Below are 26041 nucleotides of genomic sequence, written 5' to 3' on the forward strand. Positions count from 1 at the left end.
CTCGTCGTGTGTGTATCCTCCCTCGTCGTATGTGTATCCTCCCTCGTCGTGTGTGTATCCTCCCTCGTTGTGTGTATCCTCCCTCGTTGTATGTATCCTCCGTCGTCGTGTGTGTATCCTCCCTCGTTGTATGTATCCTCCCTCGTCGTGTGTGTATCCTCCCTCGTCGTGTGTGTATCCTCCCTCGTTGTGTGTGTATCCTCCCTCGTCGTGTGTGTATCCTCCCTCGTCGTGTGTGTATCCTCCCTCGTCGTGTGTGTATCCTCCCTCGTCGTGTGTGTATCCTCCCTCGTTGTATGTATCCTCCGTCGTCGTGTGTGTATCCTCCCTCGTTGTATGTATCCTCCCTCGTCGTGTGTGTATCCTCCCTCGTCGTGTGTGTATCCTCCCTCGTCGTGTGTGTATCCTCCCTTGTCGTGTGTGTGTGTATGTGTTTGTGTGTCTTAAAGTCCACCGCTGGAGGCGTCGCGTAGCAGACTGCTCCTGAAATGCTCCAAGTGTGGTGTGATCTCAAGTACAGCTATGTCCAGCTCTACAGCCAGCAGCGCCATGTTAGTCCACACACAGACACACACACACACACACTCTGTCTCTTTCTTTCTGTCTTCTCTCCTGTCCTTTCTTCACTTTCTCATTGGTGGGGTGCAAAGAGAGTTGTCTGAGAGTCAATATGACCATCTCTGTTCTTCCATCTCTCTCTCTTTCTACATCTCTCCCTCACCGGCTCTCTCATTCTCTTTCTCTGTCCCTCTTTCCATCTCTCTGTCTGTCTCTCTCTCTCTCTTTCTCTCTCTCTCTGAGGCTATAGACAGATCTGCCTGTCTTTCTGACAGTCTAACACTCTGGATATGAAACTATGACAGCATGAACATATTCAATTGGTGTCAGATTTCATGGGTAACCAGAGGGAACACACACATACACACACTCATGCTGGGTTCTCACATCAGCAGACCCCTTATAGACAGCTGTCAGTTATCCGTCTCTCACCTGGCCGCGTTCTACATCCATCACACCGTCTGGAGAGCAACGGACGTGTGTGTCACTCTGTGTTCGTGTGCGTGCTCGTGTGTGTCAATGTGGGTTTGTGTGCGTGCTCGTGTGTCACTGTGGGTTTGTGTGTGTGCTCTTGTGTGTGGTTGTGTGCACACTCGCATGTGTGAATGTGTTATGAGAGAATTGCCAGATTCTGGAGGCTGAACTTCTCTCCCCCTCTCCCCATCTCCTCTCCCTTTTCTCTCCTTTCCTCCCCCTCTTCTCCCCTCTCCTCCCCATCTCCTCCCCCTCTTCTCTCCTCTCCATCTCCTCTCCCTCTTCTCTCCTCTCCTCTCCATGTCCTCCCCCTCTTCTCCATCTCCTCTCCCTCTTCTCTCCTCTCCTCCCCCTCTTCTCCCCTCTCCTCTCCATCTTCTCTCCCTCTTCTCCATCTCCTCCCCCACTTCTCCCCTCTCCTCCCCATCTCCTCTCCCTCTTCTCTCCTCTCTTCTCCATATCCTCTCCCTCTTCTCTCTCTTCTCCATATCCTCTTCCTCTTCTCTCCTCTCCTCCCCCTCTCCTCCCCATCTCCTCTCCCTCTTCTCTCCTCTCTTCTCCATCTCCTCTTCTCTCTTATCTTCTCCATCTCCTCTTCTCTCCTATCTTCTCCATCTCCTCTCCCTCTTCTCCGGTCTTTCTTCTCTCTCAGGGCGTCCCTGTGGAGTTCCTGTGTAGTTCTCCCTCTGCTGGCTCTGACTTGGATGTCTGCTGTGTTGGCCATCACCGACCGCCGCTCCACACTGTTCCAGGTACACTATGCTGTCTTCACACACACACACACACACACACACACACACACACACACACACACACACACACACACACACACACACACACACACACACACACACACACACACACACACACACACACACACACACACACACACACACACACCTGCATGCACCAATCTGCTTTATTGGCATGAAATCATTGTGTCAATATTGCCAAAGCAACAATGTATACAATATACATTGTAATAAAATTATAAAGAATAACAAATAATAATATAAAATGGTAGTAAATAATAATACAAAATGAAATACAAAAATAACAACAATATAGTAGAAAGGTAATACATATAAAAGGCTAAACATGGAAAATGAAACTATAACTAACTTATAACTAAATAACTGTCATCTTCACCATTACATCAGTACTACAACTACCATCATTATTACTACTACTACTACTACCACCACCATCACTAAACTGCTATCATTACCATCACCCTACTACCCATACCATTACTATTTGGAATGATAAACAACAATAATAATAGTAATAACAATAATAGTAATAACAATAATAGTAATAACATTAATACTAATAATAAGTAAGTTACTGTTTACTGTGCAGATGTTATTATTCAGTGTCCCTCGGGCTATGGCAGGCAAATGCATATTTGGCTGCAAGAGGAGCCATTGCTCCTTCGCCCATGAGTATTTTTAGATTTTCCTCTGGGCTTAATAAGTAAACATTTGGAATAAATGGAGTCATTTCTGTGAATAATGAATCTCTTGGTGAGGAATATTTATCACAGTAAAGGAGAAAGTGCATCTCTGTTTCTACCTCCCCTGTGGTGCAGTGACCACGTACACGCTCCTCTTTGGGTAGCCATGTCTTTTTATGTCTGACAGTTTCTATTGCCAATCGGTGGTCACTCAGCCTGTACTTGGTAAGGATCTGTCTCTGCTTCGTATCTCTGACAGAGTAGAGATAATCAGCCAATTCATATTCTCTGTTTAGGAAAATAATAAAAATAGCAAATTAGTCGGCTTTGGGATTTTGTTTCGTTTTTCTAATGTTGTAAATATGAGTCCTTTGATTGGTTCATGATTTTGTTTATTGGAATTCTTACTTTTGAAGCAGTGATGGTGTCAGCTTGGTTGGTTAAGTCCAACACCAGCTGACTGAGAGGGCTTGTTTCTGGGCTCAGTTCTTGGGTTTGAAGTGCTTGAATTTTGACTTGAATTTAGCCAAAAATTTTATGATATTTTCTGTATTTTCATTATTACTGGAAAGCGGCCCAATTCTGCCCTACATGCATTAGTTGGTGTATTTCTCTGGACTTCTAGAATTTTTCAACAGAATTCTCCATGTAGGGCTTCAATTGGATGTTTGTCCCACATATTAAAGTCCAGCTTATTGAGTGGCCCCCAAACCTCACTTCCGTAAAGAGCTATTGGTAGGATTACACTGTCAAATATTCTGGTCCAAATTCTAATTGGGATGTTGATTTTGAACAATTACATTTTTATTGCATACAATGCTCTGCGGGCTTTTTCTTTGAGTGCATTGACTGCATATTAAAGATTCCCGATGCAGATATCGTCAGACCAAGGTATGAGTCATTTTTTGTCTGTTCAATTATGGTGTTGTTCAGGGTGAATTTATATTTGTGTTTCTGATCTGTTTTTTGGGGGGAAAATCATGATTTACAACAAAAAAAATACTGCCAAGGCCCAATTTTGGCAATATTGCTCTAGAATGTTAAGGTTCTGTTGAAGACCTTCTTTGGTTGGTACCTCTGTCAAATAGTGTGAGTGTTGGGGCTGGAGAATGGTCCAACATTTCTGCTAATTCATTTATATAAATGTTGAAAAGATTTGCACTCAAACTGCAGCCTTGTCTCACACCTCAACGTTGTGAAAATAATTCTGTTCTTTGGTTTTTGATTTTTATTGCACACTTGTTTTCTGTGTACATACATTGTATTAAGTCATACACCTTACCACCAAGCCCACGTTGGAGAATTTTGTAGAATAGCACTTCGTGCCAAATAGAATCAAATACTTTTTTTAAGTCAATAAAGCAAGCAAAGATTTTGCCCTATTTTTTTTGATGGACATGTTTATTAATTAGTGTGTAAGGTGTGGTCAGTAGTGCGATGGTTGGGGAGAAATTTTGACATTTACGTATTACATTTTTTTCTTGAAGAAAGGTTTGAAATCTTGAATTCAAAATGCTACAGAAAACCTTTCCCAAGTTGCTGTTTACGCAAATTCCCCTGTAATTATTGGGGTCTGATTTGTCTCCACTTTTGTGGATAGGGGAGATGAGCCCCTAGTTCCAGACATCAGGAAAGTAGCCAGAAGTTAATACCATGTTGAACAATTTAAGCACAGCATTTTGTAACTCAGGTGTGCTGTTTTTCAGCATTTCATTTCAATGTTATCTAGACCACAAGTCTTCTTTGATTTTATAGATTTGAGCTATTCATTTATTTCTTGTTGGGTTATTGGGTAATCTAATGGATTTAGGTTGTTTTTAATGACTGATTCAAGGATGTTCAATTTTTCTTGATTTCTAATTGCTTTCCAAAGTCTTTTTGTGGGATGTAGATTACCAAAAGAAGTTTCCCAAATTCTCTATCTCTATCTCTCTTCTCTCTCTCTCTTTATTTCTCTCTCTCTCTTTCTTTCTCTCTCTCTCTCTTTCTCTCTCTCTCGCTCTCTCTGTCTCTCTCTTTCTCTCTCTCTTTCTCTCTCTCTCGCTCTCTTTATATATCTCTCTCTCTTTCTCTCTCTCTGTTTCTCTTTCTCTCTCTGTCTCACTTTCTCTCTCTCTCTCTGTCTCTCTATCTACTGTATATGCTAACTGACTTCTGTTCTGCTCTTTTTCAGGTCCTGTTTGCTGTCTTTGACTCTGTCCAGGGCTTCGTCATCATTACTGTGCACTGTGTCATGCGCCGCGAGGTTAGTGTGTGTGTGTAAACACACACGTGTATGTGTCTGTCTGTCTGTCTGTCTGTCTGTCTGTCTGTCTGTCTGTCTGTCTGTCTGTCTGTCTGTCTGTCTGTCTGTCTGTCTGTCTGTCTGTCTGTCTGTCTGTCTGTCTGTCTGTCTGTCTGTCTGTCTGTCTGTCTGTCTGTCTGTCTGTCTGTGTGTTTACTGTATGTTGACTTTCTCCTACTGAAGTGTACAGTACCAGCTAGCTAGCTAGACAGAGAATCAGCTCAGACATGGGAAGGATTACTCTTGTGAATATGCCAACAGCTCCAGCATATATTAATATAATACAGCATTGTCCAGATGATGCAGCGCGCCTATAAAGAGATTAATAAGACACTGTATGAAGTAAGACGATAAGTCCCCATTCTAATGCCCTCAATGCCCATTCACCACAGACCCACACAGGGCCCCTAGTGAGACTAAATACCCATTCACCACAGACCCACACAGGGCCCCTAGTGAGACCAAATACCCATTCACCACAGACCCACACAGGGCCCCTAGTGAGACCAAATACCCATTCACCACAGACCCACACAGGGCCCCTAGTGAGACCAAATACCCATTCACCACAGACCCACACAGGGCCCCTAGTGAGACCAAATACCCATTCACCACAGACCCACACAGGGCCCCTAGTGAGACCAAATACCCATTCACCACAGACCCACACAGGGCCCCTAGTGAGACCAAATACCCATCTACCACACACACACATGCATGCACACACACACACACATGCACACACACACACACACACATACTCGAAAGCACACACACACACACGTACACGTACACACACGTACACACACACAATTGCAAACTACCCCCTAGTATGCCCAAATACCCAGCTACCCACAATGCACTGGGGTTTGATCCATTCCATGCCTACGCGGCATCTCCAAGCCTCTCCTCCAGCTACGATATGCATAGTTAAATAGGTTATTGGATAAACTGATACAGTAGTTTAAAACATAATATTAAATGCCAGAAGCGCTAAGCCATATATGTTAAATCAATATCACAAAAGCGTAGGATTAGTCAACTAAATCCGGGAATTATTTGAGTAAATATGAAAATCTCTGCCAGGGACTGAACCTAATCCCTAATAGCTGCAGCACAACGGGTAAGGAGAGTAGGCTACCTCTGGATTGGAGAGATGTGGAGAGAAGGAGAGCAAAGTGGGATGAGAGACAGTCTCAAGAAGTTGAGGAGAGGAACAGAGGCAGAGGGTTGGAATAGAAGATGATTGGGCTTGAATGAACAGAGTTCATGGATCTATAGAGAGGGTGTGTTGCAGAGCAACAATGTGTGTATGAGAACGAGGAAGGGAAGGAGGGAAAAGAGAGTGGTTAAGAGAGCATGCAGACATCTGTGGAAAATGTTATTTATCCAATAGGGAGTGAGAGAACACAGATGTATAGAAAATGTGATTAGCAAAATGAGAGAGTGGGGGAGAAGGAGGGAGTGAGAAAACAGATGTATATAAAGAAACCGTGATAAACAGAGAGAGGAGGGAGAGAGATGGATGGATGGAGAAAATGAGGAGAGCGGTAAGGAACATGGGTGTATGTATGAAAATAATGACCTTAGCAGAGAGGAGGGGGAGTGGGAGAAAAATAGGGAGGGAGAGGTGACAGAGAAAATAGAGGGAGAGAAAAGGAGACAGGGATAATGAAGAACACAAAGGGGAGAGGGTGAACATGGGGGAGGGAGGGAGTACATTATAGACCCAAAGGAAACCCATTTGACTGTGAAATGAGAATGACCTAGCCATTAGCGTGCCAAAGTACCCAGCAGGGAATCAGAGTTAACTTAGAGAGGATGGAGAGAGAGAGAGAAAGCTAGTTGAAAATAGATAGAGATAAAATGTCCTCCTGTGTGCTACCTATGTCCCCCCACCAGAATCCCCATACTTTAATGAAGACATCTTCTCCATATTGGAGGGGGAAATCAATAATTTCCAAGCCCAGGGACATGTACTAGTCTGTGGCGACCTAAATGCCAGAACCGGACAAGAACCTGACACCCTCAGCACACAGGGGGACAAACACCTGCCTGGAGGTGACAACATTCCCTCCCCCATATGCCTCACTAGGCACAACTATGACAACATATCCAACAAAAACGGGTCACAACTCCTGCAACTCTGTCACACGCTGGGATTGTACGTAGTCAATGGTAGGATTCGAGGGATCTCCTATGGTAGGTAGACCTATAGCTCATCTCTTGGCAGTAGTACTGAAGACTACTCAGCCCAGAGTCTCTCAGAGCGTTCACAGTCAGACCACTGACACTCCTATCAGACCACAGCAAAATCACAGTCTACTTGAACAGTGCAATACTCAGTCGTGAGGCATCAAAGTCAAAGGAACTGAGTAATATTAAGAATTTATATAGATGGAAGGAATGTAATGTGGAAACCTACCCCAAAACAATTAGGTAACAACAAATTCAGTCCTTTCTAGACAACTTCCTTGACAAAACGTTCCACTGTAAAACTGAAGGTGTAAATTTGGCAGTAGAAAGAGTTAACAGTATATTTGACCTCTCAACTTCCCTTTCTAATCTAAAAATGTGAAACAGAAAACCAAAGAAAATGGACAACAATGACAAATGGTTTGATGAAGAATGCAAAACCTAAGAAAGAAATTGAGAAACCTGTCCAACCAAAAATATAGAGACCCAGATAACCTGAGACTACGCCTTCACTATGGTGAACACTAAAACAATAGAGAAATACACTATGGAAAAAGAAGGAACAGCACATCAATGTAATTGAAGAATCCATAGACTCTAACCACTTCCGGGAATATTTGCAAACAATAATCAAACAACAACACAAATAATGATCTATCCAAATGGAAAAGTATGGGTAAACCACTTCTCCAATCTTTTTGGCTCTATAACAAAGAAGAAACAGCAAAAACAAATACATGATCAAATACAAATCTTAGAATCAACTATTAAAGACTACCAGAACCCACTGGATTCTCCAAATACCTTGAATGAACTACAGGACAAAATGCAAACCCTCCAACCCAAAAAGGCCTGTTGTGTTGATGTTATCCTCAATGAAATGATAAAATATACAGACCACAAATTCCAATTGGCTATACTAAAACTCTTTAAAATCATCCTAAGCTCTGGCATCTTCCCCAATATTTGGAACCAAGGACTGATCACCCCAATCTTCAAAAGTGGAGACAAATTTGACCCCAATAACTACCGTGAGATATGCGTCAACAGCAACCTTGGAAAAACCCTCTGCATTATCATTAACAGCAGACTCATACATTTCCTCAGTAAAAACAATGTACTGAGAAAATGTCAAATTGGCTATTTACCAAATTACCGTACGTCAGACCACGTAATCACCCTGCACACCCTAAGGCAAAGTCTTCTCAAGCTTTGTAGATTTCAGAAAAGCCTTCGACTCAATTTGGCATGAGGGTCTGCTATACAAATTGCTGGAAAGTGGTGTTGGGGGAAAAACATGCGACATTATAAAATCCATGTACACAAACAACAGGTGTGCGTTTAAAATAGGCAAAAAACAGCCCCACCCTCTTCAACATATATATCAACGAATTGGCGAGGAACTAGAAAAGTCTGCAGCACCCGGCTTCACCCTACCAGAATCTGAAGTCAAATGTCTGCTGTTTGCTGATGATCTGGTGCTTCTGTCACCAACCAAGGAGGGCCTACAGCAGCACCTAGATCAGTAAATCTCAGTAAGACCAAAATAATGGTGTTCCAAAAAAGGTCCAGTCACCAGGACCACAAACACAAATTCCATCTAGACACCGTTGCCCTAGAGCACACAAAAAACTATACATACCTTGGTCTAAACATTAGCGCCACAGATAACTTCCACAAAGCTGTGAACGATCCGAGAGACAAGGCAAGAAGGACATTCTATGCCATCAAAAGGAACATCAAATTTGACATACCATACATTAGGATCTGGCTAAAAATACTTGAATCAGTTATAGAACCCATTGCCCTTCATGGTTGTGAGGTCTGGGGTCCGCTCACCAACCAATAATTCACAAAATGGGACAAACACCAAATTCAGACTCTGCATGCAGAATTCTGCAAAAATATCCTCTGTGTACTGTACAACATAAAACACCAAATAATGCATGCAGAGAAGTATTAGGCTGATACTTAAGTAGGCCGATACTAAGACTTACCCAAACTTAAGGAAAGCTTTGACTATGTACAGACTCGGTGAGCATAGCCTTGCTATTGAGAAAGGTAGAAAGGTAGGCAGACTCTCAAGATGTGCACACTGCCCACAAAATGAGGTGGAAACTGAGCTGCACTTCCTAACCTCCTGCCAAATGTATAACCATATTAGATACACATATTTCCTTCAGATTACATAGATCCACAAAAAATTTGAAAACAAACCCGATTTTGATAAACTCCCATATCTATTGGGTGAAATACCACAGTGTGCCATCACAGAAGCAAGGTGTGTGATCTGTTGCCACAAGAAAAGAGCAACCAGTAAATAACAAACATCATTGTAAATACAACCTATATTTATGTTTATTTATTTTCCCTTTTGTACTTTAACTATTTGCACATCGTTACAACACTGTAATTAATACATAATATGACATTTGTAGTGTCTAAATTATTTTGGAACTTCTGTGAGTGTGGTGTTTTCTGTTCATTTTTATTGTTTATTTCACATTTGTTTATTATCTACTTCACTTTCTTTGGCAATGTTAACATATGTTTCCCATGCCATTAAAGCCCTTGAATTGATTGAATTGATAGATAGAGAGAGAGAGAGAGAGAGAGAGAGAGAGAGAGAGAGAGAGAGAGAGAGAGAGAGAGAGAGAGAGAGAGAGAGAGAGAGAGAGAGAGAGAGAGAGAGAGAGAGAGAGAGAGAGAGAGAGAGAGAGGCGATAATGCGGTAAATGCCCAAGTCATCTGACACTGCCTCTGTTCTGATCCAATATGCAGTCTCTCTCTCTCTCTCTCTCTCTCTCACACACACACACACACACACACACACACACACACACACACACACACACACACACACACACACACACACACACACACACACACACACACACACACACACACACACACACACACACACACACACACACACACACACACGGAACACATGCTGAACACCCACTGTGAGTGAAGATGGCTTTTCTTTGGCTCTGCAGCTCACTTCAGTGTTCTGTTCTCAGATTCCACTCATAGGGTTGCGATTTGTTGTCCTACTCAGCCTCTCAGATTGAGGTCAGGTCATACTGTCTCTGTCCTCAGGTGAAGACATGGTTCACTGATATCATGGAGGGATGGTGGGACACAGATTACAGATTAGCAGAGTTTATTGAGTCAGGGATAACAACCACACTTCAAATCAAACTCAAATCAAGCTGAATTAAATTCAATTTAAAACAGCAACACACTTTGTCGTAAAATAATCAAATGAAGGAGAATAAAACAAACTGAATGCAATAAAAGAGATGAATGAAAGAACCTGAAACAAAATGGATTTCTAAATATGGCCTTTGGTCATAGACACGATTTGTCATCACAGCGTGTCAGTGTCGTTATTGTGTGTGATATGTGCATCTGTATATGTGCATTCTTGTGTCCTATCCATGTTAAGCTGGTTACACACTGCACATTTTTTGTCAAAGGAGAAAAAAAAGGTTTTTGCTTTGTCATTATGGGGTATTGTGTATAAATTTATGAGGACTTTTTTTTATTTAATCCATTTTAGAATAAGGCTGTAACGTAACAACATGTGGGAAAAAGTCAAGAGGTCTGAATACATTCCGAATGCACTGTATATACAAAAGTATGTGGACACCCTTTCAAATGAGGGGATTCAGCTATTTCAGCTACACCCATTGCTGACAGGTGTATAAAATCGAGCTCACAGCAATGCAATCTCCATAGACAAACATTGGCAATAGACTTTCAATGAGGCACCATCATAGCAAGCCACCTTTCCAACAAGTCAGTTCATCAAATTTCTGCCCTGCTAGAGCTGCCCCGGTCAACTTTAAGTACTAATATTGTGAAGTAGAAATGTCTAGGAGCAACAATGGCTCAGCCGCGAAGTGGTAGGCCACACAAGCTCACAGAACGGGACCGTCGAGTGTTGAAGTGTGTAGCGCTAAAAAATCCTCTGTCCTCGGTTGCAAAACTCACTACCAAGTTCCAAACTGCATCTGGAAGCAACATCAGCACAAGAACTGTTCGGCGGGAGCTTCATGAAATGGGTTTCCATGGCCGAGCAGCCGCACACAAGCCTAAGATCACCATGCAAAATGCCAAGCGTCGGGCTGGAGTGGTGTAAAGCTCGCCGCCATTGGACTCTGGAGCAGGGGAAACGCGTTCTCTGGAGTGATGAATCATGCTTCACCATCTGACAGTCCGACAGACGAATCTGGGTTTGGCAGATGCCAGGGGAACGTTACCTGCCCGAATGCATAGTGCCAACTGTAAAATTTGGTGGAGGAGCAATAATGGTCTGGGTCTGTTTTACATGGTTTTGGCTAGACCCCTTATTTCCAATGAAGGGAAATCTACAGCATACAATGACATTCTATATGATTCTGCGATTCCAAATTTGTGGCAACAGTTTGGGGAAGGCCCTTTTCTGTTTCAGCATGACAATGCCTCCATGCCCAAAGCGAGGCCCATACAGAAATGGTTTGTCTAGATCGGTGTGGAAAAACTTTACTGGCCTGCATTGAATGGATGAATTGGAACGCAGACAGCGAGCCAGGCCTAATCGCCCAACACCAGTGCCTGACCTCACTAATGCTCTTGTGGCTGAATGGAACCAAGTCCCTGCAGCAATGTTCCAACATCTAGTGGAAAGCCTTCCCAGAAGAGTGGAGGTTTTTATAGCAGCAAAGGGGGGACCAACTCCATATTAATGCCCATGATTTTGGAATGAGATGTTCGACGATTGGTCATGTAGTGTACATATAAACAGTACCAGCACTCAAAATGAGTCCTGCACCTATTTCACTCGAAGTTAAGCACTGGTTCAAGTATCTTATTATTTTACATTATTATCATTGTCCCCAATGCACATTATGCACAAAATTCAACAGTGAAGTTGTTGAATGTATTTGTATTTATTATGAATCCCCAGTACTCTTCCTGGTGTCCAGCAAAATTAAGGCAGTTATTCAATATAAAAAACATTACAATTCATTCAAAACAGATTTCACAACACATTAAGTGTTTGCCCTCCTGCCACTACTCTATTACCACATATCTACAACACAAAATCCATCTGTACATGTGTGTATTAGGGCGTATGTTATCGTGTGTGTGTATGCATGTGTCTGTGCCTGTATTGGTGTGTCTTCACAGTCGCCGCTGTTCCATCAGGTGTATTTTATCACTCGGGGCAGGCCTGAATGTGAAAGCCTTGTTATTAGCTCTCTCTCTCAAGTGACTTGTGATGCCAAAGGTAATGTGGGTGTAAATGTCATAGTGCATACCCACCACCCAGCTTTAGCTTACCTAGTGAAAGTATCAGAGACAAGCAAACAATATGCTATATCTCTGAGCGCTGTGTCTTCTTGGGTCAGTTACCACCATATCTTTGTTTTAATAGTATTATCCTCCTAACGGAAGCCTCAGTAGACTGGCTGCCTATCTAGATTCAACAACTGTGTACTTTTGGTACCCATTTGTCATACTTGAGTAAAATACAGATACCTTAATAGAAAATGGCTCAAGTAAAAGTGAAAGTCACCCGGTAAAATACCACTTGAGTAAAAATATACTTAAGCATTGGAAGTACATGTAATTGAAAAAATATACTTAAGGATCAAGGTAAAAGTAAAAGTATAAATTATTTCAAATTACTTATATTAAGCAAACCAAACTGCACAATTGTTTTTTTACGTTTTATTATTTACGGGATGCCAGTGTCATGCTCCAACACTCAGACATAATTTACAAACAAAGCATTTGTTTTTAGTGAGTCCACCAGATCAGAGGCAGTAGGGATGACCAGGGATGTTCTCTTGAGTGTGTGAATTGGACCATTTTCCTGTCCTGCTAAGCATTCAAAATGTGACGAGTACTTTTGAGTCTCAGGGAAAATGTATGTAGTAAAAAGTACATTATTTTCTTTAGTAATGTAGTGAAGTAAAAGTAAAAGTAGTAAAAAATATTAATAATACTGTAAAGTACACATACCCCAAAAAACGATTTAACTAGTACTTTAAAGTATTTTTATTTAAGTACTTTACAGTACTGATCTTTGTTCTTCAGTTCTCTATCTCACTTTCTCAGTCTCTGTCTTTATTTCTATTCTCTCGCTTTCTTTTTCCTTGGATGTTTTCAAATTGTGTGTTTTTTTTATGAATACAGTAGTATTAAAAGCTAACAAACACATTTAAGAAACTGAGATTTTTAACCTTTATTAAAAGCCAATAATGATGCAATGCATGTTGATGAAGTGTAATAAACTATTCTGCATGTGAGGGATAATCAACAAGGGGCTATGCGTTCTTTGGAATATAATCCAACTCCATGGAAGGTCAGTTCCACTCTGCTATCGCATATTTTATTTTATTTTATTTTATTTTACCGTTATTTTACCAGGTAAGTTGACTGAGAACACGTTCTCATTTGCAGCAACGACCTGGGGAATAGTTACAGGGGAGAGGAGGGGGATGAATGAGCCAATTGTAAACTGGGGATTATTAGGTGACCGTGATGGTTGAGGGCCAGATTGGGAATTTAGCCAGGACACCGGGGTTAACACCCCTACTCTTACGATAAGTGCCATGGGATCTTTAATGACCTCAGAGAGTCAGGACACCCGTTTAACGTCCCATCCGAAAGACGGCACCCTACACAGAGCAGTGTCCCCAATCACTGCCCTGGGGCATTGGGATCTTTGTTTAGACCAGAGGAAAGAGTGCCTCCTACTGGCCCTCCAACACCACTTCCAGCAGCACCTGGTCTCCCATCCAGGGACTGACCAGGACCAACCCTATATAGCCCAGAGTTGATTATCTCTTTCATATCATGGTCAGATTGAACACATTTACTGCTAGAAATGTGTTCATTTGCTAGTAGAAATGTGCTCAACATCCACTGAAGTAGCTAGCACGTTTACTAGATAGAGAGAGTAGTTGACTTGGTAACCAAACAAACAGACTTGCTAGTTTAGCTAACCAAACCATCAGTCCTCAGGCATGATACAAGTCAGTATTCGATGTCCATCCGTGTCTGAGGACGTCAGGAGATGACGTGAAAACTGGCCACTAGGGACAACGGGGAGCGCTGTTACCTTCAAGTAGGCTTTGATTTTGCTAGGGCATTGTGGACAGGGATGGCAGACGGGCGTAAGCCTCTGGTTCCAAAGGTTGAATTTTCAAATCCCCCGATAGGAAGTTGTTTTTGATATTACCTTAATCATTCGGAGTTAATACCTAACCATAATTCCTTGGAGATAAAACGGAACCATGGAATGATAGAGAAGTAACCATACACTTCAAAATGTTACTTTTGGAACAACTTCAAAATGGTATGTTTAAGAAACATGTATGAACGTCTAATTCTGACATGAGACTGTGAGAGCTTGTTGCAGTCCTAGCTTGCTGTTATGAAAATCTAATTCAGCAATGTCAATAATTTGTTCAATTCAACTTTTTATTTCAAAAGCAGCTCAAACATAGAACATGTAAGAATTAAGTATAGCCATTGAATTCTACCGTGCTGATATACTGTGCACTATAGGGAAATAAAATATTCTCTAGAATGCCCTTCAAGTCAATCAGAAATGAGTGTTCAACAATGCCATGGTATAACATATTAAAATCCATAATAGAACCCAATATAGATGATCAAACATTAGCATTAGCAAGGTAATATATTTGTTTGTAGCTACAATCTTAGAAAGAAAGGTTCCTTAAAGAACCATAAGGGTTAAATCGCTTGCTTCATATACAGTATGGAAAAACTAAAGGTTCTATATAGGACCCTTTTGTAGGGTTCTGTGATCAGAACCCTAGAGGTTTTTCTTCACTGAATCAAATAGGTTCCATATAGAACCCTGCATGGTGCCATTTATGAATTATGGCTACCACTGTTAAATAGTCATATTTTTTTCTAAGAATATAATTTAATAAACAATTAAATAATGGACAAAACAACCCCAGCATCGTTTTTAGAATGTAGTGTCATTACTGTATATGCTAACATCATTTGGAAATATGCACCGGTGACCAGGGAGGCATCTCTTTGTTTGAATGTCAACTCTGGCTGACATCTTTACAATACAGTACAACTTTGTCCATTAGTTACAGCAAACAACGAAAATGTGGCTTCTGCTCCATTCTCAACACCCCCAAACAGCAGACTTCACACATGCAGTTAAGACAGTGAATTTCAAACACTGACCCAACCACAAAGATCAGGTAGGTTTTCTAAGACAAGCACAGGTTCAATCTGCAGTGCAGCACCCCTGGATGGAGAGCATGTTGTGGGGTTAAGGGCCTTGCTCAAGGGCCCAACTGTAGGGGAATGTTTTGAGGATGTGAACCCAGCAGCCCTCCAGTTGTCAGATCAATTCCACCCATTTCTTTCCTGCGCCCAGCCCGGGATTCAAACCAACAACCTTTCAGCCACAGGTCCAATTCCTGCCACAGGTCCAACTCCTTAACCACTGGGCTACCTACCACCAGTACAGTTTGGGTTGTTGCCTAAAAAAGGACCAAAAACACAAGTTAATCTTTGGAAATAAGCATGAATTAATCTGCAAAATGAAGACCAAATGCTATGCAGACATATAATAATTATGATGTTAAAGAACAACTTACATGCAGTTGTTGTCAGCAGCAATCGAAAGTGAGATTCACTGCCTCTTATAGTTCTTGGTTACTGCCAGAAGTTGCAAAACTCAGACAGCGTGTTAAAAGTCATGTAATGATTAAGTAGGCTATTGAATCACCAAGATTTATTATACTGAAGTTATTATAAATTATTTATACATACCACCTCTGAGTCAGCAACAGTCTTCTAATGCCTCCATGAAGCATAGTCCACTCACCTGACTCCACACTGAAATACTGAAATAAAAGGAACAACTAGCTCATTTCCAATGTCAGGCTGGGTCTGTAGCTCTATTTGGAACATACCATCATTAAAAAGTATGTTTATTTGAAAGAGTTGGCTGGCTAGCTTGTAAAGTGGAGAATTAAAGTATCCTGGATTTTTCTGTTTAACGTTAGTTAAATAAAGTTTCAAATGTATTTATATAGCCTGTAGTTTATCATATGACTTTGGCTTCATATGTTTGAATTAAATTACCTTAATACGTTGAACAATAACGTGCTTATTGGTAGGCTACTTGCATTGTCATGCTGGAATGGGGGTTGGTTTTTGAATCGGAAGGGCAGTTACATTATGAATTGACCAAAAGGTTCTATATAGAGCCCCTTTCGTAAATTCACTCTGGCTATCTACTCCGATTTCAGAGCACTCACCTCTGAGTGTGCCAGAGAGCAGAATAACTGATGAATTTACGAACACGTGTCAGTAAATGTAAAAAAAAATATTAAGTAAATTGTTGCCAGCATCACAGTTACAATCACCAACTCTTTAGACAACATGAAAACAGCCTAACCACCTCTGCTAGGGTGAGTAAAATGGTCAGAATGAGGTGTTCTCTCATTTGCGTCTGGAAGTAGCTAGCAAGCTAGCCAACTTTAGCCAGTTAGCTTGGGTGCTTGACTGTTGTGAGGTCAGAACGCTCAGATCGGTGTTACTCCTCGGCCAGAGCGTCCAGTGTGCTCTCTGATTGCTCCGAGAGCGAAACACTCTGAATTTACTAATGGACAATCTGACAACTCTGAATTTACTGAGCGCACTCTGGCACTCCAGATTGAATTTACGAACACTCCCTAAGAGTGTATGCTTTTATACTATTATTGTTGTTAATTTTGCTTCTAGCTAGCATTAAGTTTGCATCAACACAGGTTTGTAGGAACCTTGCTGTTTGCCACTCAGACCTCTGCAACATATGAATTCGATCTTCCCCCTGCCAAATTGAGCTAACGGGGTCAGATGTCAGCTAGCCATTTTTCTGACCAGGTGATATCATAATGGAGCATCATTACATTGGAATAAATGTCAATGCAAAACAGCTGAAACAAATGAAAAGGGAATGTTAGCTGTCATTTCACAGTTTGATGTGACTGGGTTAGCTTTTGTTAGCTGTTGTTTTCTAATAATCCCCATTACATTATCGGGTATTGATACAACCCTCAAGGTTCTTTGCCTTCACTGGGTATATATATATATATATATAGAACCTTTTATAGTAATGGGTTCTTTACTCTTGTCCAAAGAACCAAAAGGTTCTATAAAGAACCCTAAATGAACCCTTTTTTCTAAGAGTGTTGGTTAAAACCCAATAAACATGTGTACAGTACTGTATACATGAACATAGTGTCTATGGTAGTCTTAATGTTGTGAACTTAACCAATAAAGACCTTCAATTTTCTCCTTTCCTCCCTTTATCCCTCCTCTTCTCCTTCCTTCCTTCGCTCCTCATCCCTCTCTTCAAGGTCCAGGACGCAGTGCGCTGTCGGATAGGGGGATGTAAAGATGACAGCGAGAACTCACCGGACTCATGCAAGAACGGACAGGTGCAGATCATGGTGAATAACATTCCATTTCATCCCATATTAGACCCATAACCACTACTAGTCTGGCCCCTGATCTGTTTGTGCTGTCTTGCCAACTTCTGGGACCAGGCTACGTAACAACATCATGTTGGTCCTTTTCTCCAAATACTGCCCTTCGCTATTTATAATCCCAATCCCAAATCGACCACTAGACCCTACACCCAATGCACTTGTGGGGTTTTGAGAGGATTTGAGAGTTGTCGATTTTGGCCCACTAGGGCCTCCCGAGTGGTGCAGCGGTCTAAGCCACTGCTTTGCAGTGCTAGAGGCATCTCTACAGGTTCGATCCCAGGCTGTGTCGCAGCCTGCTGCGACCGGGAGACCCATGATGCGGCGCACAATTGTCCGGGTTAGGGGAGGGTTTGGCCGGCTGGAATGTCCTTGTCCCAATGTGCTCTAGCGACTCCTTGTGGCGGGCCGGGTTCATGCACGCTGACTCAGTTCACAGTTGTACGGTTTTTCCTCTGCCACATTGATGCGTCTGGCTTCCGGGTTAAGCGAGCAGTGTGTCAAGAAGCAGTGCGGCTTGGCTGGGTTGTGTTTCGGAGGACGCACAGCTCTCGACTTTCGCCTCTCCCGAGTACGTACGGGAGTTGCAGCGATGGGAGAAGACTAACTACCAATTGGGGAGAAAAAGGGCTAAAAAAAGGGACTAATTTCCTAGTCAAAATTGATGGTCTATTTCCAGTCCCTCCTAAAGATATTTTCTCAGCGCACCTGTAATCAGTTATTTTCATATTTTCTTCACATTTTTATTGACTCGGCGGTGACTGCGGCAGGTTTGTTTAGCCTACAAGTTACACGGAAGGTTACTTTGTCCAAAATCGTAATACTCTTGTAAATCATAAAGACATGAAGTGCCTCCCAATGTCGACCAGGTCACAACGTTCTGTCATTTGTATTAGTTATGAAGGTTCCGACGCTGACCACTCCTTCCCCTTTAGTTTTATTTATCACACAGTCATTTACTGTAATATTTTGGTCTCTTGAATGGGCCGCTAGGAATGTTAGGAGGCTGATGATTTACTGCAAATGACCAAAACACTTTTTTTTTTATTGGAAAGTACTTGTCGTGAATTTGTTCTTCAAAGCTGTCAGGTTCAGAGTTTTTCCTTGCCTCAAATCACTGACCTGAAAAAGATATGACCCAGGGTTGTTCCTGGTGATGTCACATGTTCAGGTAATATGAATGGTCTTATTTATGAGGAAACCTACTCCTGCCAAAGTTAACACGGAGCGCTGTGCTAAAAGCAGTCATATCAAATCAATTGGTAAATCCAGAGTGTTTCCAACAGTCATTTTCCAAATGGTATAATCCTGAATTAATCCCTCATCATAAAAGGCTCAAGGCGACTCAATGAAAAGGGCACACTTTACTGGAACCCTGTGTTATAAAGCCTTCATAAGCCTGTTATAGACATGACATGACATAACAGCCATAACAGTAATAAGAAGGCCTTATGATTTAAGATTTCCATAAACTAACTTGAGAGGATAGGAGGACATCTTGAGAGGATAGGAGGACATCTTGAGAGTATATGAGGACATATTGAGAGGTTAGGAGAACATATTGAGAGGATAGGAGGACATATTGAGAGGATAGGAGGACATATTGAGAGTATATGAGGACATATTGAGAGGTTAGGAGGACATATTGAGAGGATAGGAGAACATATTGAGAGTATAGGAGGACATATTGAGAGGATAGGAGGACATATTGAGAGGTTAGGAGAACATATTGAGAGGATAAGAGGACATATTGAGAGGATAAGAGGATATATTGAGAGGTTAGGAGAACATATTGAGAGGATAAGAGGACATATTGAGAGGATAGGAGGACATATTGAGAGGATAGGAGGATATATTGAGAGGATAAGAGGATATATTGAGAGTATATGAGGACATATAGAGAGGATAGGAGGATATATTGAGAGGATAGGAGGACATATTGAGAGGATAGGAGGATATATTGAGAGTATATGAGGACATATAGAGAGGATAGGAGGATATATTGAGAGGATAGGAGGACATATTGAGAGGATAGGAGGACATATTGAGAGGATAGGAGGACATATTGAGAGGATAGGAGGATATATTGAGAGGATAGGAGGACATATTGAGAGGATAGGAGGATATATTGAGAGGATAGGAGGATATATAGAGAGGATAGGAGGACATATTGAGAGGATAGGAGGACATATTGAGAGGATAGGAGGACATATTGAGAGGATAGGAGGATATATTGAGAGGATAGGAGGACATATTGAGAGGATAGGAGGACATATTGAGAGGATAGGAGGACATATTGAGAGGATAGGAGGACATATTGAGAGGATAGGAGAACATATTGAGAGGATAGGAGGACATATTGAGAGGATAGGAGGACATATTGAGAGGATAGGAGGACATATTGAGAGGATAGGATAACATATTGAGAGGATAGGAGGACATATTGAGAGGATAGGAGGACATATTGAGAGGATAGGAGGATATATTGAGAGGATAGGAGGACATATTGAGAGGATAGGAGGACATATTGAGAGGATGGGAGGATATATTGAGAGGATAGGAGGATATATTGAGAGGATAGGAGGATATATAGAGAGGATAGGAGGATATATTGAGGGGATAGGAGGACATATTGAGAGGATAGGAGGATATATTGAGAGTATAGGAGGACATATTGAGAGGATAGGAGGATATATTGAGAGGATAGGAGGACATATTGAGAGGATAGGAGGATATATTGAGAGGATAGGAGAACATATTGAGAGGATAAGAGGATATATTGAGAGGATAGGAGGACATATTGAGAGGATAGGAGGACATATTGAGAGGATAGGAGGACATATAGAGAGGATAGGAGGACATATTGAGAGGATAGGAGGACATATTGAGAGGATAGGAGGACATATTGAGAGGATAGGAGGATATATTGAGAGGATAGGAGGACATATTGAGAGGATAGGAGGATATATTGAGAGGATAGGAGGATATATAGAGAGGATAGGAGGATATATTGAGAGGATAAGAGGATATATTGAGAGGATAGGAGGATATATTGAGAGTATAGGAGGACATATTGAGAGGATAGGAGGATATATTGAGAGGATAGGAGGACATATTGAGAGGATAGGAGGACATATTGAGAGGATAGGAGGACATATTGAGAGGATAGGAGGACATATTGGGAGGATAAGAGGATATATTGAGAGGATAAGAGGACATATTGAGAGGATAGGAGGACATATTGAGAGGATAAGAGGATATATTGAGAGTATAGGAGGACATATTGAGAGGATAAGAGGATATATTGAGAGGATAAGAGGACATATTGAGAGGATAGGAGGACATATTGAGAGGATAAGAGGATATATTGAGAGTATAGGAGGACATATTGAGAGGATAGGAGGACATATTGAGAGGATAGGAGGACATATTGAGAGGATAGGATAACATATTGAGAGGATAGGAGGACATATTGAGAGGATAGGAGGACATATTGAGAGGATAGGAGGACATATTGAGAGGATAGGAGGACATATTGAGAGGATAGGAGAACATATTGAGAGGGTAGGAGGACATATTGAGAGGATAGGAGGACATATTGAGAGGATAGGAGGACATATTGAGAGGATAGGATAACATATTGAGAGGATAGGAGGACATATTGAGAGGATAGGAGGACATATTGAGAGGATAGGAGGATATATTGAGAGGATAGGAGGACATATTGAGAGGATAGGAGGACATATTGAGAGGATGGGAGGATATATTGAGAGGATAGGAGGATATATTGAGAGGATAGGAGGATATATAGAGAGGATAGGAGGATATATTGAGGGGATAGGAGGACATATTGAGAGGATAGGAGGATATATTGAGAGTATAGGAGGACATATTGAGAGGATAGGAGGATATATTGAGAGGATAGGAGGACATATTGAGAGGATAGGAGGATATATTGAGAGGATAGGAGAACATATTGAGAGGATAAGAGGATATATTGAGAGGATAGGAGGACATATTGAGAGGATAGGAGGACATATTGAGAGGATAGGAGGATATATAGAGAGGATAGGAGGACATATTGAGAGGATAGGAGGACATATTGAGAGGATAGGAGGACATATTGAGAGGATAGGAGGATATATTGAGAGGATAGGAGGACATATTGAGAGGATAGGAGGATATATTGAGAGGATAGGAGGATATATAGAGAGGATAGGAGGACATATTGAGAGGATAGGAGGACATATTGAGAGGATAGGAGGACATATTGAGAGGATAGGAGGATATATTGAGAGGATAGGAGGACATATTGAGAGGATAGGAGGACATATTGAGAGGATAGGAGGATATATTGAGAGGATAGGAGAACATATTGAGAGGATAGGAGGACATATTGAGAGGATAGGAGGACATATTGAGAGGATAGGAGGACATATTGAGAGGATAGGATAACATATTGAGAGGATAGGAGGACATATTGAGAGGATAGGAGGACATATTGAGAGGATAGGAGGACATATTGAGAGGATAGGAGGATATATTGAGAGGATAGGAGGATATATTGAGAGGATAGGAGGACATATTGAGAGGTTAGGAGGACATATTGAGAGGTTAGGAGAACATATTGAGAGGATAGGAGGATATATTGAGAGGATAGGAGGACATATTGAGAGGATATGAGGACATATTGAGAGGATAGGAGGATATATTGAGAGGATAAGAGGATATATTGAGAGGATAGGAGGATATATTGAGAGTATAGGAGGACATATTGAGAGGATAGGAGGATATATTGAGAGGATAGGAGGACATATTGAGAGGATAGGAGGACATATTGAGAGGATAGGAGGACATATTGAGAGGATAGGAGGACATATTGAGAGGATAAGAGGATATATTGAGAGGATAAGAGGACATATTGAGAGGATAGGAGGACATATTGAGAGGATAAGAGGATATATTGAGAGTATAGGAGGACATATTGAGAGGATAAGAGGATATATTGAGAGGATAAGAGGACATATTGAGAGGATAGGAGGACATATTGAGAGGATAAGAGGATATATTGAGAGTATAGGAGGACATATTGAGAGGATAGGAGGACATATTGAGAGGATAGGAGGACATATTGAGATCAGTCTTCAGACTAGAGTACAACCAAAGACTAGAGTAACCACCATTCAAATGTTCGGGTAGTTCGTTTGAACGTTTGAGAATGGTCCCTCCCATTCTCCCCCTCTATCCTTTCTTACATGTTCATCCTCTCTCCTGCATGTTTAACTTCTCTCCGGCATGTTCATTCTCTCTCTTGCATGTTCATCCTCTCTCTTTCATGTTCATCCTCTCTCCTGCATGTTCATCCTCTCTCCTGCATGTTCATCCTCTCTCTTTCATGTTCATCCTCTCTCTTCCATGTTCATCTTCTCTCTTTCATGTTCATCCTCTCTCTTCCATGTTCATCTTCTCTCTTGCATGTTCATCCTCTCTCTTACATGTTCATCCTCTCTCCTGCATGTTCATCCTCTCTCTTTCATGTTCATCCTCTCTCCTGCATGTTCATCCTCTCTCTTCCATGTTCATCTTCTCTCTTGCATGTTCATCCTCTCTCCTGCATGTTCATCCTCTCTCTTTCATGTTCATCTTCTCTCTTTCATGTTCATCCTCTCTCCTGCATGTTCATCCTCTCTCTTACATGTTCATCCTCTCTCCTGCATGTTCATCCTCTCTCTTACATGTTCATCCTCTCTCCTGCATGTTCATCCTCTCTCTTACATGTTCATCCTTTCTCCTGCATGTTCATCCTCTCTCTTACATGTTCATCCTCTCTCTTTCATGTTCATCCTCTCTCTTTCATGTTCATCCTCTCTCTTACATGTTCATCCTCTCTCTTTCATGTTCATCTTCTCTCTTTCATGTTCATCCTCTCTCTTACATGTTCATCCTCTCTCTTTCATGTTCATCCTCTCTCTTACATGTTCATCCTCTCTCTTACATGTTCATCCTCTCTCTTTCATGTTCATCTTCTCTCTTTCATGTTCATCCTCTCTCTTACATGTTCATCCTCTCTCTTTCATGTTCATCCTCTCTCTTACATGTTCATCCTCTCTCTTACATGTTCATCCTCTCTCTTTCATGTTCATCCTCTCTCTTACATGTTCATCCTCTCTCCTGCATGTTCATCCTCTCTCTTTCATGTTCATCTTCTCTCTTTCATGTTCATCCTCTCTCCTGCATGTTCATCCTCTCTCTTTCATGTTCATCTTCTCTCTTTCATGTTCATCCTCTCTCCTGCATGTTCATCCTCTCTCTTTCATGTTCATCTTCTCTCTTTCATGTTCATCCTCTCTCTTACATGTTCATCCTCTCTCCTGCATGTTCATCCGCTCTCTTTCATGTTCATCCTCTCTCCTGCATGTTCATCCTCTCTCTTTCATGTTCATCTTCTCTCTTTCATGTTCATCTTCTCTCTTTCATGTTCATCCTCTCTCTTACATGTTTATCCTCTCTCTTTCATGTTCATCCTCTCTCTTACATGTTCATCCTCTCTCTTACATGTTCATCCTCTCTCTTTCATGTTCATCTTCTCTCTTTCATGTTCATCCTCTCTCTTACATGTTCAGCCTCTCTCTTTCATGTTCATCCTCTCTCTTACATGTTCATCCTCTCTCTTTCATGTTCATCCTCTCTCTTACATGTTCATCCTCTCTCTTACATGTTCATCCTCTCTCTTTCATGTTCATCCTCTCTCTTACATGTTCATCCTCTCTCTTACATGTTCATCCTCTCTCTTTCATGTTCATCTTCTCTCTTTCATGTTCATCCTCTCTCCTGCATGTTCATCTTCTCTCTTTCATGTTCATCCTCTCTCTTCCATGTTCATCCTCTCTCTTTCATGTTCATCCTCTCTCTTACATGTTCATCCTCTCTCTTTCATGTTCATCTTCTCTCTTTCATGTTCATCCTCTCTCCTGCATGTTCATCTTCTCTCTTTCATGTTCATCCTCTCTCTTACATGTTCATCCTCTCTCTTTCATGTTCATCCTCTCTCTTACATGTTCATCCTCTCTCTTTCATGTTCATCCTCTCTCTTACATGTTCATCCTCTCTCTTACATGTTCATCCTCTCTCTTTCATGTTCATCTTCTCTCTTTCATGTTCATCCTCTCTCTTACATGTTCTTCCTCTCTCTTTCATCTTCATCCTCTCTCTTACATGTTCATCCTCTCTCTTACATGTTCATCCTCTCTCTTTCATGTTCATCCTCTCTCTTACATGTTCATCCTCTCTCTTACATGTTCATCCTCTCTCCTGCATGTTCATCCTCTCTCTTTCATGTTCATCTTCTCTCTTTCATGTTCATCCTCTCTCCTGCATGTTCATCCTCTCTCTTTCATGTTCATCTTCTCTCTTTCATGTTCATCCTCTCTCTTACATGTTCATCCTCTCTCTTTCATGTGCATCCTCTCTCTTTCATGTTCATCTTCTCTCTTCCATGTTCATCCTCTCTCCTGCATGTTCATCCTCTCTCTTGCATGTTCATCCTCTCTCTTCCATGTTCATCCTCTCTCCTGCATGTTCATCCTCTCTCTTGCATGTTCATCCTCTCTCTTACATGTTCATCCTCTCTCCTGCATGTTCATCCTCTCTCCTGCATGTTCATCCTCTCTCTTCCATGTTCATCCTCTCTCCTGCATGTTCATCCGCTCTCTTTCATGTTCATCCTCTCTCCTGCATGTTCATCCGCTCTCTTGCATGTTCATCCTCTCTGTTGCATGTTCATCCGCTCTCTTGCATGTGCATCCGCTCTCTTGCATGTTCATCCTCTCTCTTGCATGTTCATCCTCTCTCCTGCATGTTCATCCTCTCTCTTCCATGTTCATCCTCTCTCCTGCATGTTCATCCGCTCTCTTTCATGTTCATCCTCTCTCCTGCATGTTCATCCGCTCTCTTGCATGTTCATCCTCTCTGTTGCATGTTCATCCGCTCTCTTGCATGTGCATCCTCTCTGTTGCATGTTCATCCTCTCTCCTGCATGTTCATCCTCTCTCCTGCATGTTCATCCTCTCTCCTGCATATTCAACCTCTCTCCTGCATGTTCAAACTGTTTTTTACCTTGTCTTTTTCCTTCTCTTTCTTATTCTCTTCATCATGTCTTCTTCCCCACATATCACTTACAATTTCTTCTTTTTAATGTTTCTAATCCATCTGAATTGTGTCCTCTCCTCCAATCCCCCCACTCTCATCTCTCCTCCTCTCACATCTCTCCATCCATCTCTCCCACCATCCCTGCATCAGAAGTGTCAGAACATGTCCTACTGCGGGCAGCAGTGTGGCTCTCTGCGCTACAGCACTGGCACTGGAGCTTCTCCCTGCCCGTCATCGTCATGCCAACAACAGTCACCATGCCTGCCACCATTCCACCCTCACCAGGGCTGTCAACACGGCTGCCAACAAGGCTGTTACCACAGCCTGCCCCACAACAACCACATGAACCATGAGCACATGAACCACACCCTCAACCATGCCCATAACCAAGCTTACAAC

The 26041-nt window shown here is 41.8% G+C and overlaps 1 protein-coding gene and 1 long non-coding RNA gene across 4 annotated transcripts in view; one reads left to right on the top strand and one right to left on the bottom strand.

Annotated features, from left to right (window-relative positions):
- The window catches only part of adgrb2 (adhesion G protein-coupled receptor B2), a 511200-nt gene that overhangs the window by 445568 nt on the left and 39591 nt on the right, over positions 1 to 26041 (top strand). The window contains exons 23-26 of one of the 2 annotated variants that reach the window (XM_071368561.1): positions 450 to 551; positions 1685 to 1784; positions 4662 to 4733; positions 17366 to 17458. In XM_071368561.1, the coding sequence (XP_071224662.1) occupies positions 450 to 551; positions 1685 to 1784; positions 4662 to 4733; positions 17366 to 17458 (367 nt within the window). The remainder of the gene's footprint in view (positions 1 to 449; positions 552 to 1684; positions 1785 to 4661; positions 4734 to 17365; positions 17459 to 26041) is intronic. The other variant, XM_071368562.1, reaches the window with a different exon arrangement.
- LOC139555088 (uncharacterized) lies at positions 14439 to 23987 on the bottom strand. Of its 2 annotated transcripts, none has more exons than XR_011670939.1 (3): positions 22750 to 23987; positions 15792 to 15865; positions 14439 to 15499 (listed from the first exon to the last, which is right to left on the bottom strand). It is a non-coding gene; the product is annotated as an uncharacterized lncRNA (long non-coding RNA). The 2 variants fall into 2 exon arrangements; XR_011670938.1 differs by lacking the exon at positions 22750 to 23987 and adding an exon at positions 17291 to 17403.

This window comes from Salvelinus alpinus, chromosome 26 (genome assembly GCF_045679555.1).
Source record: "Salvelinus alpinus chromosome 26, SLU_Salpinus.1, whole genome shotgun sequence".
In the NCBI taxonomy this organism is placed as follows: Eukaryota; Metazoa; Chordata; class Actinopteri; order Salmoniformes; family Salmonidae; genus Salvelinus; species Salvelinus alpinus.